Source organism: Scyliorhinus torazame, chromosome 1 (genome assembly GCF_047496885.1).
Source record: "Scyliorhinus torazame isolate Kashiwa2021f chromosome 1, sScyTor2.1, whole genome shotgun sequence".
NCBI lineage: Eukaryota > Metazoa > Chordata > Chondrichthyes > Carcharhiniformes > Scyliorhinidae > Scyliorhinus > Scyliorhinus torazame.
In genome coordinates this window covers 56,886,776-56,899,755 of record NC_092707.1, presented here as the reverse complement: position 1 = coordinate 56,899,755, position 12,980 = coordinate 56,886,776, and the positions used below count along the sequence as shown (strand labels likewise).

The 12,980-nt window shown below is 41.4% G+C and overlaps 1 protein-coding gene across 11 annotated transcripts in view; it reads left to right on the top strand.

Annotated features, from left to right (window-relative positions):
• The window catches only part of LOC140408146 (lysine-specific demethylase 2B-like), a 402,335-nt gene that overhangs the window by 342,781 nt on the left and 46,574 nt on the right, over positions 1 to 12,980 (top strand). For 9 of the 11 annotated variants that reach the window (XM_072495150.1, XM_072495145.1, XM_072495155.1 and 6 more), the window contains 3 exons: positions 405 to 563; positions 2,432 to 2,520; positions 12,140 to 12,410. In XM_072495150.1, coding sequence (XP_072351251.1) covers positions 405 to 563; positions 2,432 to 2,520; positions 12,140 to 12,410 — 519 coding nt within the window. The remainder of the gene's footprint in view (positions 1 to 404; positions 564 to 2,431; positions 2,521 to 12,139; positions 12,411 to 12,980) is intronic. The other 2 variants (XM_072495146.1, XM_072495164.1) reach the window with 1 other exon arrangement.

Genomic DNA, 12,980 nt, shown 5'->3' with positions numbered 1-12,980 from the left:
GGAATTAAGTGTGCATCAGAAGGAAGGAGAACCATGAGACTCTTTCTGCCAGTGCAGATAAGGTTTTGTAAGAAGAATAATTCAATTGGACAGATCAGTGGCAAATGCACTAAATACTGAGACAGGCACTGTTTTGTAAATTGGAAGAAAAAATATCAGCAATGCAGTAGAAAATAGAATTAACTCAGGGATTTTGTTTAAAAGGACTTTGGAATGACTGCAGATTCACGATTAAGACTTTGTGCAAAAGTAATTTAAAAAGCAATAATGTGTTGGGACACATACCAAAATCGTTGAGTACGATTTTACAAAGGTAATGCTAACACAGACTAGGAATAACTGGGCTATGATGGCATGCTGAAGTATCACAGATGGCAGTTTTATGATGTCTGTTTTCTCTCTAGCCGGTCCTACCACATACAGCCGTCTGTCTCATTTGTGGAGAAGCAGGAAAGGAAGACACTGTAGAAGAAAAGGAGGAAAAGTTCAATTTCATGCTGATGGAATGTTCAATTTGTAATGAAATTGTGCATCCTGGCTGCCTGAAGGTAAAGCAGCTAAAGGTAATTTCCTTCACTTCATCTCGTAAAAGTGCTGACTCTTGCTGCAATACCTTTCTTCATGTTTAAACCGAATTCCAGTCGGCCATCAAATAGATTTAAAGGGAAATTGGAGGAAAGTGACTAAAAAGACTGAGTATTGTGAGCAGTGTGAGATAGATTTTTAAATATAAAATTAAACCTTTTTGAATATCAGTCACTAAATTGGACATTTTGTTAGGAATTAGCTTGCAATGGTGATGGAACCTCATAACAAATTAACTTACATTTTGATAGCACAATTAACATAGAAATGATTCCCAATGAACTTCATTGTCATAAGCTGAAAGAAACAAATGGATGCCATCTTCAGATAACCTATATCTTATGTTGGACATTCTTTGAAGCAGTGTTTAAACCCCCAAGACTAAGGGCGGCACAGTGGTTAGCACTGCTGCATCACAGCTCTGAGGACCCGGGTTCGATCCTGGCCCTGGGTCACTGTCTGTGTGGAGTTTGCACATTCTCCCCGAGTCTGCGTGGGTCTCGCCCCCACAACCCAAAGATGTGCAGGGTAGGTCGATTGGCCATGCTAAATTGCTCCTTCATTGAAAAAAATAAGAATTGGGTACTCCTAAATTTATTTAAAAAATAAAATAAAAAAACTCCCAAGACTAAACCTGGAAATGTTATTCTCTCATGGTTTATATTATGAAATTATATTTATGTTGTATATTTATAAACCTATTTGCATTATATTATTATTTATATTTAAGACTGAATTTGTTAAAAGAAAAGCAGCAGAATACTTGCACATTTTAGTTAAGCAGTTGGGACAGTCAGTTTATGACTATGTAATTCGGTACTTTCAGCTGAATGTTAGGTGATTAACAAGTCTTCATTAAGCCACATCAAGTATAATGTTCAGCCTTGAATGCTTCAAATGCTCCCAGCTGTGAACTGAGATTAAAAGACGTCTCACTGTGTATTCAACCATGGATGTTAATTTCTAGTCTAAGGCGAGTGATCTGAATCTTGTTTGTGAAATTGACTCCTCCCTAACTAAAGAAATTAATTCAAAGCTGATCAGTAATAACCTCTGATGTAAGAAATTCCAGAGCAAGATGTGAGAGATTAAAGCACATCCTGTACCTGTCTTCTGTGTATCAAATAAATGAACATTTCAGAAACATGGTGACAGTGAAATCAACACTGTGTAGCACATCTAATCCAGTGCTATTGCTTAATCATGTTTTTCAACCTAACAGTTTTGACTGTAAAGAGCTGGCTTGAACAGATTATACAGTTAACGAAGTAAAGTCTCTTCCGAGGCACTCATCACTAGTTTCAGTTATAATGCAGTGGCCAGTTGTAATTTTACATTGGACATGACCATGGAGTATTTTAGGAATTTGCAAAATGGAATATATTCTCTAATCACACTATCAAAGGTTCACCACCATTTTATCATTTTTGAAAATCATCATGTTTTTAAGTTCACAGACAATCTACACCTTTGCATCCATCACCTCCTTCTGAAGGAAGGGGTATGTGCAGTTTCATGCACACTAGCAGTGCAAGGCCGCATATCTGGTGACCAACCATAGTTCATGATTTTGAATATATGCTTGATATTGAAATATTTTGTTAGAGGTGTTTTGACAATTTTTTCCTGACTTTTTGTTTCTCCTTATGCCAAAACGTCCAATAAATCAGAAAATGTCAGTCAGATTAACATTGCCATTGTACAGGTCCCATATACAGAAATATTTATCAATTGCCATTTGTTTTTTTTAATTTTAGTCATAACTGTTGTTTGTTCCTTTGTGCTACTGAGGAATTATCAATGATCAGTGTGGACTTTTCCATTAACTTCCTGCACTTCTTACTAGGTACAAGATGGAGATGGAGTAGTCAATGAAGAACTTCCAAACTGCTGGGAATGTCCAAAGTGTAACCATGAAGGAAAGACAGGGAAAGTAAGTTTAATAAGAGTTTTATGTGCAGGCAGTTTACCGGGAAGGTCATTGTAGCAAGGTCCTCATTGACCTCCAGCAGCTAGATGATAATGATTAGGAACCAAGACTGACTCCTCCCTCCCCTCTGCCTCTAACACTAAGGGAAATCATAGGAGTATTATCGCCACCGTAACAAGTTGGCAAGCCCAGCCCAGACTAAATATTTAACCTGGAGCTTAATCATTCCTTGGTGACCTGGTGCAGTCTATTTGGTTATATGTACAAAGAGGATAATTGGGGAAAGCACCATTTATAAGGAAATACATTTTGACAGGGTTTCATATTTTTCTTTTAGAAACTGAAGAGTCATATTTGTTTCAGCGGTCTGAAAGAAGTCCAATTGAGTGTTAGCATAAAACAGCAGACTGTCTCCTACCCACCAAGTTATATCGCTTCCCGAGTCCTACCCACCAAGTTATATAGCTCCCCAAGTCCAATTCAACATGATATCATTCAGCCAATCAACAAGTTGTCTTTAAATGTTGCGGAAAATGTAGTTTATTCCATCCATATATAGTTTGTTGACATTTAAATTAGGCATTTAATTTTTTATGTGATATCTGGTGCATATTGGTAACAGTACACTGGTGTCATAATGCATTGTGGAATGTAGAGCATAACGACATTCCCTGGTCTTCAGCAGTCGCTTGCCAGCCTCTGTCTGGCCACAGCATTAAATGCCAAACAGCCTCAGGTGATGAACAAATCTGCTTATTGGTCAATCCACATATGCGGACTTCACCGCTGTTCATCCTGCGATGAATAAAAGCTCTGGAACGTGGTTCTATTTTATCTTAAGTTGTGCCTGCTCTACATCACATCATGTTCAGCCATCATGTATGTCTAGCTCATGCATTTTATGAGTGCTTTCTTTGTCAATCACTAGCTGACAGTATCTGGCACAGAACAGGGATTAGAATATGTATGTGCGTCTCTTGAAGCTAATACAATGCATCTCTGTGGCCACAAACACAGAATGAAATATGTTGGGTGAGCAGTGCCACAGGTTCAGCAGTTCATTGCCAGAAGGCAAGGCACAGGTAGACTGTTCTTCCTTTCCGGGAATAGTGCACGCCAAGTTAAACTTAAACAGAAAAGAATACATTTTTGGCAAGGGTAGATTTGTGGCTGGAATAATTTTCTTGTTGGATGTAACTGAGTGTCTCAGTTTCTGATACAAGGGCAGCGGACAGTGAGGAACCAGTTGATATTGTCTTTACCAGGATTTACAAGAATTGCATTAGCCATACAGTGTAATTTCTGTGACATAATCTGTGATTTTGGGGATGCATACAAGATTGTATCAATTTTTCTATGAAAGTGATAAATTAGTTGTTTTAGTTACAATACACAAAGGGGAGGATGGTTGTTATTTCCCATGATTAGGGCTATTATTTTACAATAACCAAAAATAAATCACGTTCCATTCCTCTGGTGTGGACATTTATTGGTGTTTTTGGGTTGTATTCTGCAATTCTCTCTTTTTCAAAACTGGCCAGTGGTGCCTTTGACTTTAGAAAGGCATTTGATATTCTTCCTTGCAGTGTGATAATTGGTTCTGAAATTTAGGACTTTTACATTAGAAACCGTTCAACTGGAGAAAGCAGGCTAATTATAATTAATTTTATTTAAGTTGAGAACTGATTTTCGTAGCGTAGTTTCTCCACAAATCACTGCTCTTACCCCCCCAACTTGTTCTGAGTGAAATGTTGACAATTTAAAATATTTCCTGAAAGTGGCAGATTGATTTAATTTTCGGCTAGTGAAGTATTGTGCAATGCAGCCCATGAGTCCCAGGCTCATATCTCCAAAGATGGTAAGAAACAGTAAGGAGCAAAAGGGAATTAGTCATTGAATGAATTCATATACTGGTTGTCGGTAGAGGATAAAAAGCTTTTGAGATTGTACACTGGACTATAAAGACATGCCCAAAATGTGGCACATATGATTCATAAACTGTTTAATTGCCCTGAAGTGTGATGTACAAGTTCAAAAATATTGTTCCCCGATGACAGCGACTTTTACATCAATTAATCCACAGTTACAGCATTGCCATCATTCCCAACCATAATAATTCTGGAGTAGGAGATAAAGTACAGTTTTCCAATTTGGATTACTGTGATGTGGAATTAGTCTCACGGAACAAAAACTAATTGAAACAACGAATGAAGGAGATATGCACCATCTCTATCCAAAGGTGATCTTTCCTGAGAACTGTGGTAATGGCCAAGTTTTGGCCCAGCTGCTGAGGGATCAGTCAGATCAGCAAGGACTGATTCAATTTTTAGATTTACCCCCATGCTGTTTTCCATGTGTTGTTGTAAAAGCCTCTAATCACTGTCATTCGGAATTTGCTGAGTGAATGCATTTCAGCTATACCATGGTATTTTCACGAATTGCAATAACATACCATGCAATTGAGCAAATAACACACAACACATTTGTAGAGTGAACCAAGGAAATGCGTTGAACACTCTTGATAGCTTAACTGAGTTAACCAGCTAAAGAGATGAAACAATGAAACCGCAGAAGCAGTTTATAATTGGAGCAATTATAACTTAAAAAAAAAAAATATTTTATTGAAAATTTTTGGTCAACCATCACAGTACTTTGTGTATCCTTTACACAATAATATAACAGTATAAATAACAATGACCTGTTTTATAAACAAAGAATAAGTAATATATAACAAAAACGAAAACTAAAACTAAATGGCAACTGCCTTGTCTCGGATAAACACTCTCCAAAAATATGATTTAACAGTCCAATATACAATTATTTATAGCAACGCCCTATACATATTATACATATATATTAACAACCCTGAGAGTCCTTCTGGTTCCTCTTCCCCCCCCCCCCCCCGCTCTCTCCCCCCCCCCCCCCCCCCCCCCGGGCTGCTGCTGCTACCTTCTTCTTTTCCATTCCCTCTATCTTTCTGTAAGGTATTCGACGAACGGTTGCCACCGCCTGGGGAACCCTTGAGCCGATCCCCTTAGGACGAACTTAATCCGTTCCAGCTTTATAAACCCTGCCATGTCATTTATCCAGGTCTCCACCCCTGGGGGCTTGGCTTCCTTCCACATCAACAGTATCCTGCGTCGGGCTACTAGGGACGCAAAGGCCAAAACATCGACCTCTCTCGCCTCCTGTACTCCCGGCTCTTGTGCAACCCTAAATATAGCCAACCCCCAGCTTGGTTCGACCTGGACCCCCACTACTTTCGAAAGCACCTTTGTCACCCCTATCCAGAACCCCTGTAGTGCCGGACATGACCAGAACATGTGGGTGTGATTCGCTGGGCTTCTCGAGCATCTCGCACACCTATCCTCTACCCCAAAAAATTTACTGAGCCGTGCTCCAGTCATATGCGCCCTGTGTAACACCTTAAATTGAATCAGGCTTAGCCTGGCACACGAGGACGATGAGTTTACTCTACTTAGGGCATCCGCCCACAGCCCCTCCTCAATCTCCTCCCCCAGCTCTTCTTCCCATTTCCCTTTCAGCTCATCTACCATAATCTCCCCCTCGTCCCTCATTTCCCTATATATATCTGACACCTTACCGTCCCCCACCCATGTCTTTGAGATCACTCTGTCCTGCACCTCATGCGTCGGGAGCTGCGGGAATTCCCTCACCTGTTGCCTCGCAAAAGCCCTCAGTTGCATATACCGGAATGCATTCCCTTGGGGCAACCCATATTTCTCGGTCAGCGCTCCCAGACTTGCGAACTTCCCATCCACAAACAGATCTTTCAGTTGCGTTACTCCTGCTCTTTGCCATATTCCAAATCCCCCATCCATTCTCCCCGGGGCAAACCTATGGTTATTTCTTATCGGGGACCCCACCAAGGCTCCCATCTTTCCCCTATGCCGTCTCCACTGTCCCCAAATTTTCAAAGTCGCCACCACCACCGGGCTTGTGGTGTATTTCTTCGGTGAGAACGGCAATGGGGCCGTCACCATAGCTTGTAGGCTAGTCCCCCTACAGGACGCCCTCTCCAATCTCTTCCACGCCGTTCCCTCCTCTTCTCCCATCCACTTACTCACCATTGAGATATTGGCGGCCCAGTAGTACTCACTTAGGCTCGGTAATGCCAGCCCCCCCTATCCCTACTACGCTGTAAGAATCCCTTCCTCACTCTCGGGGTCTTCCCGGCCCACACAAAACTCATGATACTCTTTTTGATCCTTTTGAAGAAAGCCTTCGTGATCACCACCGGGAGGCACTGAAACACAAAGAGGAATCTCGGGAGGACTACCATTTTAACCGCCTGCACCCTCCCTGCCAGTGACAGGGATACCATGTCCCATCTCTTGAAGTCCTCCTCCATTTGTTCCACCAATCGCGTTAAATTTAACCGATGCAATGTACCCCAATTCTTGGCTATCTGGATCCCCAAGTAACAAAAGTCCCTTGTTATTTCTCTGCTCTGCTCCCCTGGATGCACCACAAACAACTCACTTTTCCCCATGTTCAGTTTATATCCTGAGAATTCTCCAAACTCCCGAAGTGTCCGCATTATCTCTGGCATCCCCTCCGCCGGGTCCGCTACACATAACAACAAATCATCCGCATGAGCAATTATAACTTCAACAGTCAAACATACTGGTATTGGCATCATTTAAGTACTTGTTCTTTCTGTGCAGTAGCCAGGATTAGAATATTCATATATTTTGCCATCGCTAAGCATGTTGTAATTTTGACAGAATCTGTCCCTTTACTGTAGGCCAGCCTGAAGGAATGGACTATCATTTGATTTGATCATGTTTTTTGGTTGATTCCTGTATAGCATGTTAGAATGATTATCTATTACATGTAGGTGACCTATTGGGTTTTGCAAAATAGAAAGATACAATACAGTGCATTGATGTTTCTGATATTCTGTACTGATTGATGTTCTCTGCTGATAACATCACAGATAATACACCTGCATTCTCTACAAGTAAAAGAAAAAAGCTGATGGGAACATATTTTCTCTGTCTAACTTATCTAAACCTGCCATAATCTCCCCTCAATCTTCTTTGCCCCAAGGAAAACAGCCCCAGCTTGTTCAACTTAACCTTGTAGCCAAAATCCCCCATATCCTTGGACTCATTCTGGTATATCCACTCTGCACCCTCTCAAGGACCCTCCCATCCGTCCTAAATTACACTGATCAAAACTGGATGCTGTAGCATAACAAGAGCTTTATAAACATTTTGCATAACTTTTCTGCATTTGTACTCGGTATCTCTAATTATGAAGCCCAAGGTCTCATATGCTTTGCTAACCACTCTCCATGTCCTGCCATCTTCAAAGATCTATGCGTGTGACTCCCCCTTACCCACTGCATTGCGCCTTCTTTAGGCTGTGCCATTAAGTCAAAAATGCCTCATCCCTTCTGCCATAATGTATCACCTCATACTTCTCTGTATTAAATTGATTTGCCATTTGTCTGCCCATTCTACTAGTCTGTCTTGTCGCAATCAATTGGTAATATCTCACTGTTTCGTACAACTCCCAAGTTTGATGATATCAGCAAATTTTTAAATGTTGCTGTTTTCCAAAATCCAAGTCATAGATAGAATTTACAGTGCAGAAGGAGGCCATTTGGCCCATCGAGTCTGCACCGGCTCTTGGAAAGAGCACCCTATCCAAGGTCCACACCTCCACCCTATCCCCATAACCCAGTAACCCCACCCAACACTAAGGGCAATTCTGGACACTAAGGGCAATTTAGCATGGCCAATCCACCTAACCCGCACATCTTTGGGCTGTGGGAGGAAACCGGAGCACCCGGAGGAAACCCACGCACACGGGGAGAATGTGTAGACTCCGCACAGACAGTGACCCAAGCCGGGAATCGAACCTGGGACCCTGGAGCTGTGAAGCAATTGTGCTATCCACAATGCTACCGTATATAAGTCATTATATATCTATTTACTATCTACCAGGCTGGAAAACCAACCATTTACCACCATTCACTGTTTTCTTCCCTTAAGCCTTTTCTTTAATCCAAGCTGACACTGACTATTTTATTCCATAAGCTTCAGTGTTGTTATCCAGTGTTTTACATGGTACTTTGTCAAATGCTGCCTTAAAATCCATATGGACAACATCCATTGCATTCCCTTCATCAAGGGTTGTGAATCTATGGAATTCCTTGCCCAGTGAAGCAGTAGAGGCTCCTTCATTAAATGTTTTTAAGATAAAGATAGATAGTTTTTTGAAGAATAAAGGGATTCAGGGTTATGGTGTTCGGGCCGGAAAGTGGAGCTGAGTCCACAAAAGATCAGCCATGATCTCATTGAATGGTGGAGCAGGCTCGAGATGGCCTACTCCTGCCCCTAGTTCTTATGTTCTTATTAACCTTCTCTGTTACTTTATCAAAAATATAATTAGATTAATGGAGCATGTTTTGCCTTTTACAAATCCATGCTGTCTCTCCGTAATTAACTGAAACCTCTCCCAAGTGCCTGTTAATTTTTCCCCCTGATTACTGTTTCTAAAGCATTACTCACTGCAGGTTTTTAAATAACTGGCCTGTAATTTTGTGGTCTGTCCTTGCACTCTTAATAAGGATGCAATATTTACCATTCTCCAATCTTCCAGCACTCGCCCTCCTATCTATCCCCACTCGTATTTAATTTAGCAACCGAGGATGCAAACCATCGTGATCTGATGACTTATTCAGTTGTAAGCATTGCCAGCCTTTCCGGTACGTCTTGCCTATCAATTTTCACCCCATCCATTACCTCTTTCTCTGCTTCTACCGATATTTTGTTTTGTCCTTTCCTTTATAAACGTTGATACAAAGTACACATTTAAGTATTCTAACTTTGACAAAGAATCATCCAGACTTGAAACATTAGCTCCCTTTTCTTTCCACAGATGCTGATGCTATTATCTCAGTTCTACTTTTACTACTCTTCCTTCCCCCCACCCCCCTGAGGGTTTCTTTATACATGCCTACAATTTTGAAGGTTCATTCACTTCTTTAAGGACCAACGCCACAGTCCTTTGGAATTCACTTACTTCTTCTCCTTGGTGTTCCAGCTGTCTGCCAAGGCAAGATTCCATATGGATTTGACAAAGAGTCATTGGACTCTTTTCTCTCCCTACAGATGCTGCTAGACCTGCTGAGATTTTCCAGCATTTTCTCTTTTGTTTCAGATTCCAGCATCCGCAGTAATTTGCTTTTATTCCATGTGGATTCTTCCCTTAACCTTTTTGCTAGTGACCCTCTATCTTTTATTTACATATCTCATGACTGTGGATGCCTCAGCTCCTTGTTTAGCTGTCAGCAGCTACCAGACTGCTTTCCCATAACTTTCCAAGCTAAATCGGCTGATTGTTTTCTGCCACAAGGCTCTGTGAGGACCACTGTAGATTTCTACCACTGGCTGCAAACTTGAGTAAATCTTCCAGTTGCTTTTCCCTCCTGAAATCCCTGCTTCTGTCAACAAACACGCACATACAGACAAATTAAACACAAAAATCTTCTAACCCAGGCTCCACCCTGAATCAATATCTTTTTCGTAACGTGGCCTGTTTTGGGATGGCTTAAACCGAAGTGCAAACAAATTATTTTGCCTTGAGCACAACCTTTTGATTCTGCAATTTATATGAATAATTCATATTGCTAATGGAGTTATATCGCCCTTCCCCAGACTCCCTGGCTCTATTACAAGCTTAGAGATGGATCATTTGTTGTTCACATGTTTTCACTATATTCTCTGACCTTGCAAGATAAACACAGGTTACCTCTTTGAGTAAAATAAACTCAGGCTTGTTTAAGTATACTTTCCTCCAGTCACCACTACCCTGTACTTTTTGACCTCTCTCAACAGTCTTACTTATCATTTTCTGCTCTCCAGCTCACTGAAATTAACCCTCCTCCAGTTAAATATTTTCTCTTTTGATTGCTCTTTGTGGTTTCCAAACTGCACAAACCCTAACAATGTTATGATGAGCATTTCTTAAATGTTCCCTCACTTCATTCCTCAGGACCAGGTCCACCATTGTTTCCTTCCTCTTGGGCTGGAAGAATACTAAATAATTTTTCTTGTGAACATATGAATTCCTTTGTCCTCTACACTGTTATTTTCCCAGTTTATATTAGGCTGTTTGAAGTTCCCTATTATCATTCTTCTATAGACGTTGCATCTTTCTGTAATTCAGGGCAGCATGGTAGCACTGTTGCTTCACAGCTCCAGGGTCCCAGGTTCGATACCCGGCTGTGTGGAGTCTGCATGTTCCTCCCCGTGTCTGCGTGGGTTTCCTCCGGGTGTTCCCGGTTTCCTCCCACAAGTCCCGAAAGATGTGATGTTTGGTAATTTGGACATTCTGAATTCTCCCTCTCTGTACCCGAACAGGTGCCGGAATGTGGTGACTAGGGGCTTTTCACAACTTCATTGCAGTGTTAATGTAAGCCTACTTGTGATAATAAAGATGATCATTATTATTATAATTTGCACTTTGCTTTCCATTCCATGATTTGATGGCCGTGTAGTAACCCCTCCGTTTCCCTTCGAACTAAATAGATTCCATCTTTGGACAATCAGGCATGTTGACTCTATCCAGTCGGTAACAATGTCTTTGACCAATGTTGCCATTCCTGACTTCCAACATCTGCACTCCCCTGCCCCTCCATTTTCCCTGCCCCTCCATTTTCCCTATCTTTTTTTGAACAATTTGCAGCCAGAAAAATATTAAGTTCCCAATGCCCTTGTTATTGCCTCTATATTTTAATCCCATGTGACAATTTATACCTGCAGCTTTACCTGTCTTGTTTATCACATTGGTTCATTTACACACATGCAGTTCAGACCTATCACAGTCTGCCTCGTGTTTCCTCCTACTACACCCCTCACCCGCGTCCTTGTGTTATCTCTCCTACTCTTGAACTATTTCTTCTTCGAATACTGTTTTGTCTTTCCAACTCCTCTATATACCTTGTTTCTTCTCTCTGATTCTTCACTCTGGTGCCACTCCTCAGGCCAAATTAGTTTAAATTCTCCCCCACCGTACTTGAGATATTGGCCCAGATGTTCCCTTCCCCAGGGGGCTGTACCCTGACGATGTGCTGAGGGACCCACCTCCATGCCACCGACCACATCCCCATTCCCTACCACTTAACCCTTCACCCCTGACTGACCGCCTGATTTTGCCATTTCTTTAGCCACATGATAACCTGCTTTCTCTTGCTGCTCCTTTACTCTCCAGATCATGATACTGGGAGTAATCCAGAAGTCTTTTGAAGTCCTGCTCTTTAACTTCGTTCCAAACTCCTGACCACATCTCTTCCTTCCTCTGTCATTGGTTCTAACATGAATTTCGACTTGGCTGTTTCCTTTCTCATGCAGATCTTACACCCATTTTGTGCTGTACAAATTCTATCATGTATCACTGTACTTGTATCATTGAGTATGTATACGCACATACTCCTGATATAAAATATCATAAAGATTATATCTGGTATTAATCTCTGCTCTGTTATTTCAATCAATGTGGCGGCAGAGTAAGACTATTAAGCATAAACATTACAAGTACGCCCTAAGACACGAGATATAAAGTTGTATCTGTGTTTTTTCTTCTTCTGGTCTATAAGCAGAAAAGAGGGCCAGGGTTTAAGTATGCCTCCAACCTCCCAGGTTCACTACTGAAGGAGCAGAAGCAAAACAGAGAACACAAGGACTCTGCAGAGACGACCAAGAAAAAAGGAGACCGAGAGGAAAATTCCAAAAGGAGGTCAGAGGAACATCCCAAGAAAAGATCCGATGACTCTGTTCCAAGAAGGAAATCTGAGGATGGGCTTGTGATGCGAAAACGGAGAGTTGTTGACAGAACATCTGAACCAATTGCCAGAAAAAAGGTGCAACAATAAAAACTGAACAATTGATAACAAAGCAGATTCAAACAGAAATGGTTTTTAATGAACATGCCATTATTTGTTTTTATGAAGGGGCAGATTAGCATGGCCAATCCACCAACCCTGCACATCTTTGGGTTGTGGGGCTGAGACCCACGCAGACACTGGGAGAATGTGCAAACTCCACACGGACAGTGACCTGGGGCCGGGATCGAACCCGAGCCCTTGGCGACGTGAGGCAGCAGTGCTAAACACCTACCACCATGTCGTCCACAAATGTGGCATTATAAAATAATACTCATTGGCTTAAATACCGATTTAAGATTGTATCTGATAAGATTAATTTTAGTGCTGACTTCAGCACAAAAATTCAGAACCTCATCAAATTATGTTTATTATTTACAAAAGCAGATGAAGTTTTTAATTGAATAGTGGACTGATTTATAGATCAGTAGGATCACTATTGATAAATTTAAGCTTCCCCGATTCACTGCTTCTCGCTGTTATCCCTGCCTCACCCGCCATTGTTGATCAGCATAACCGAGACAGCTCTAATTATTGGCAAAGATGAAC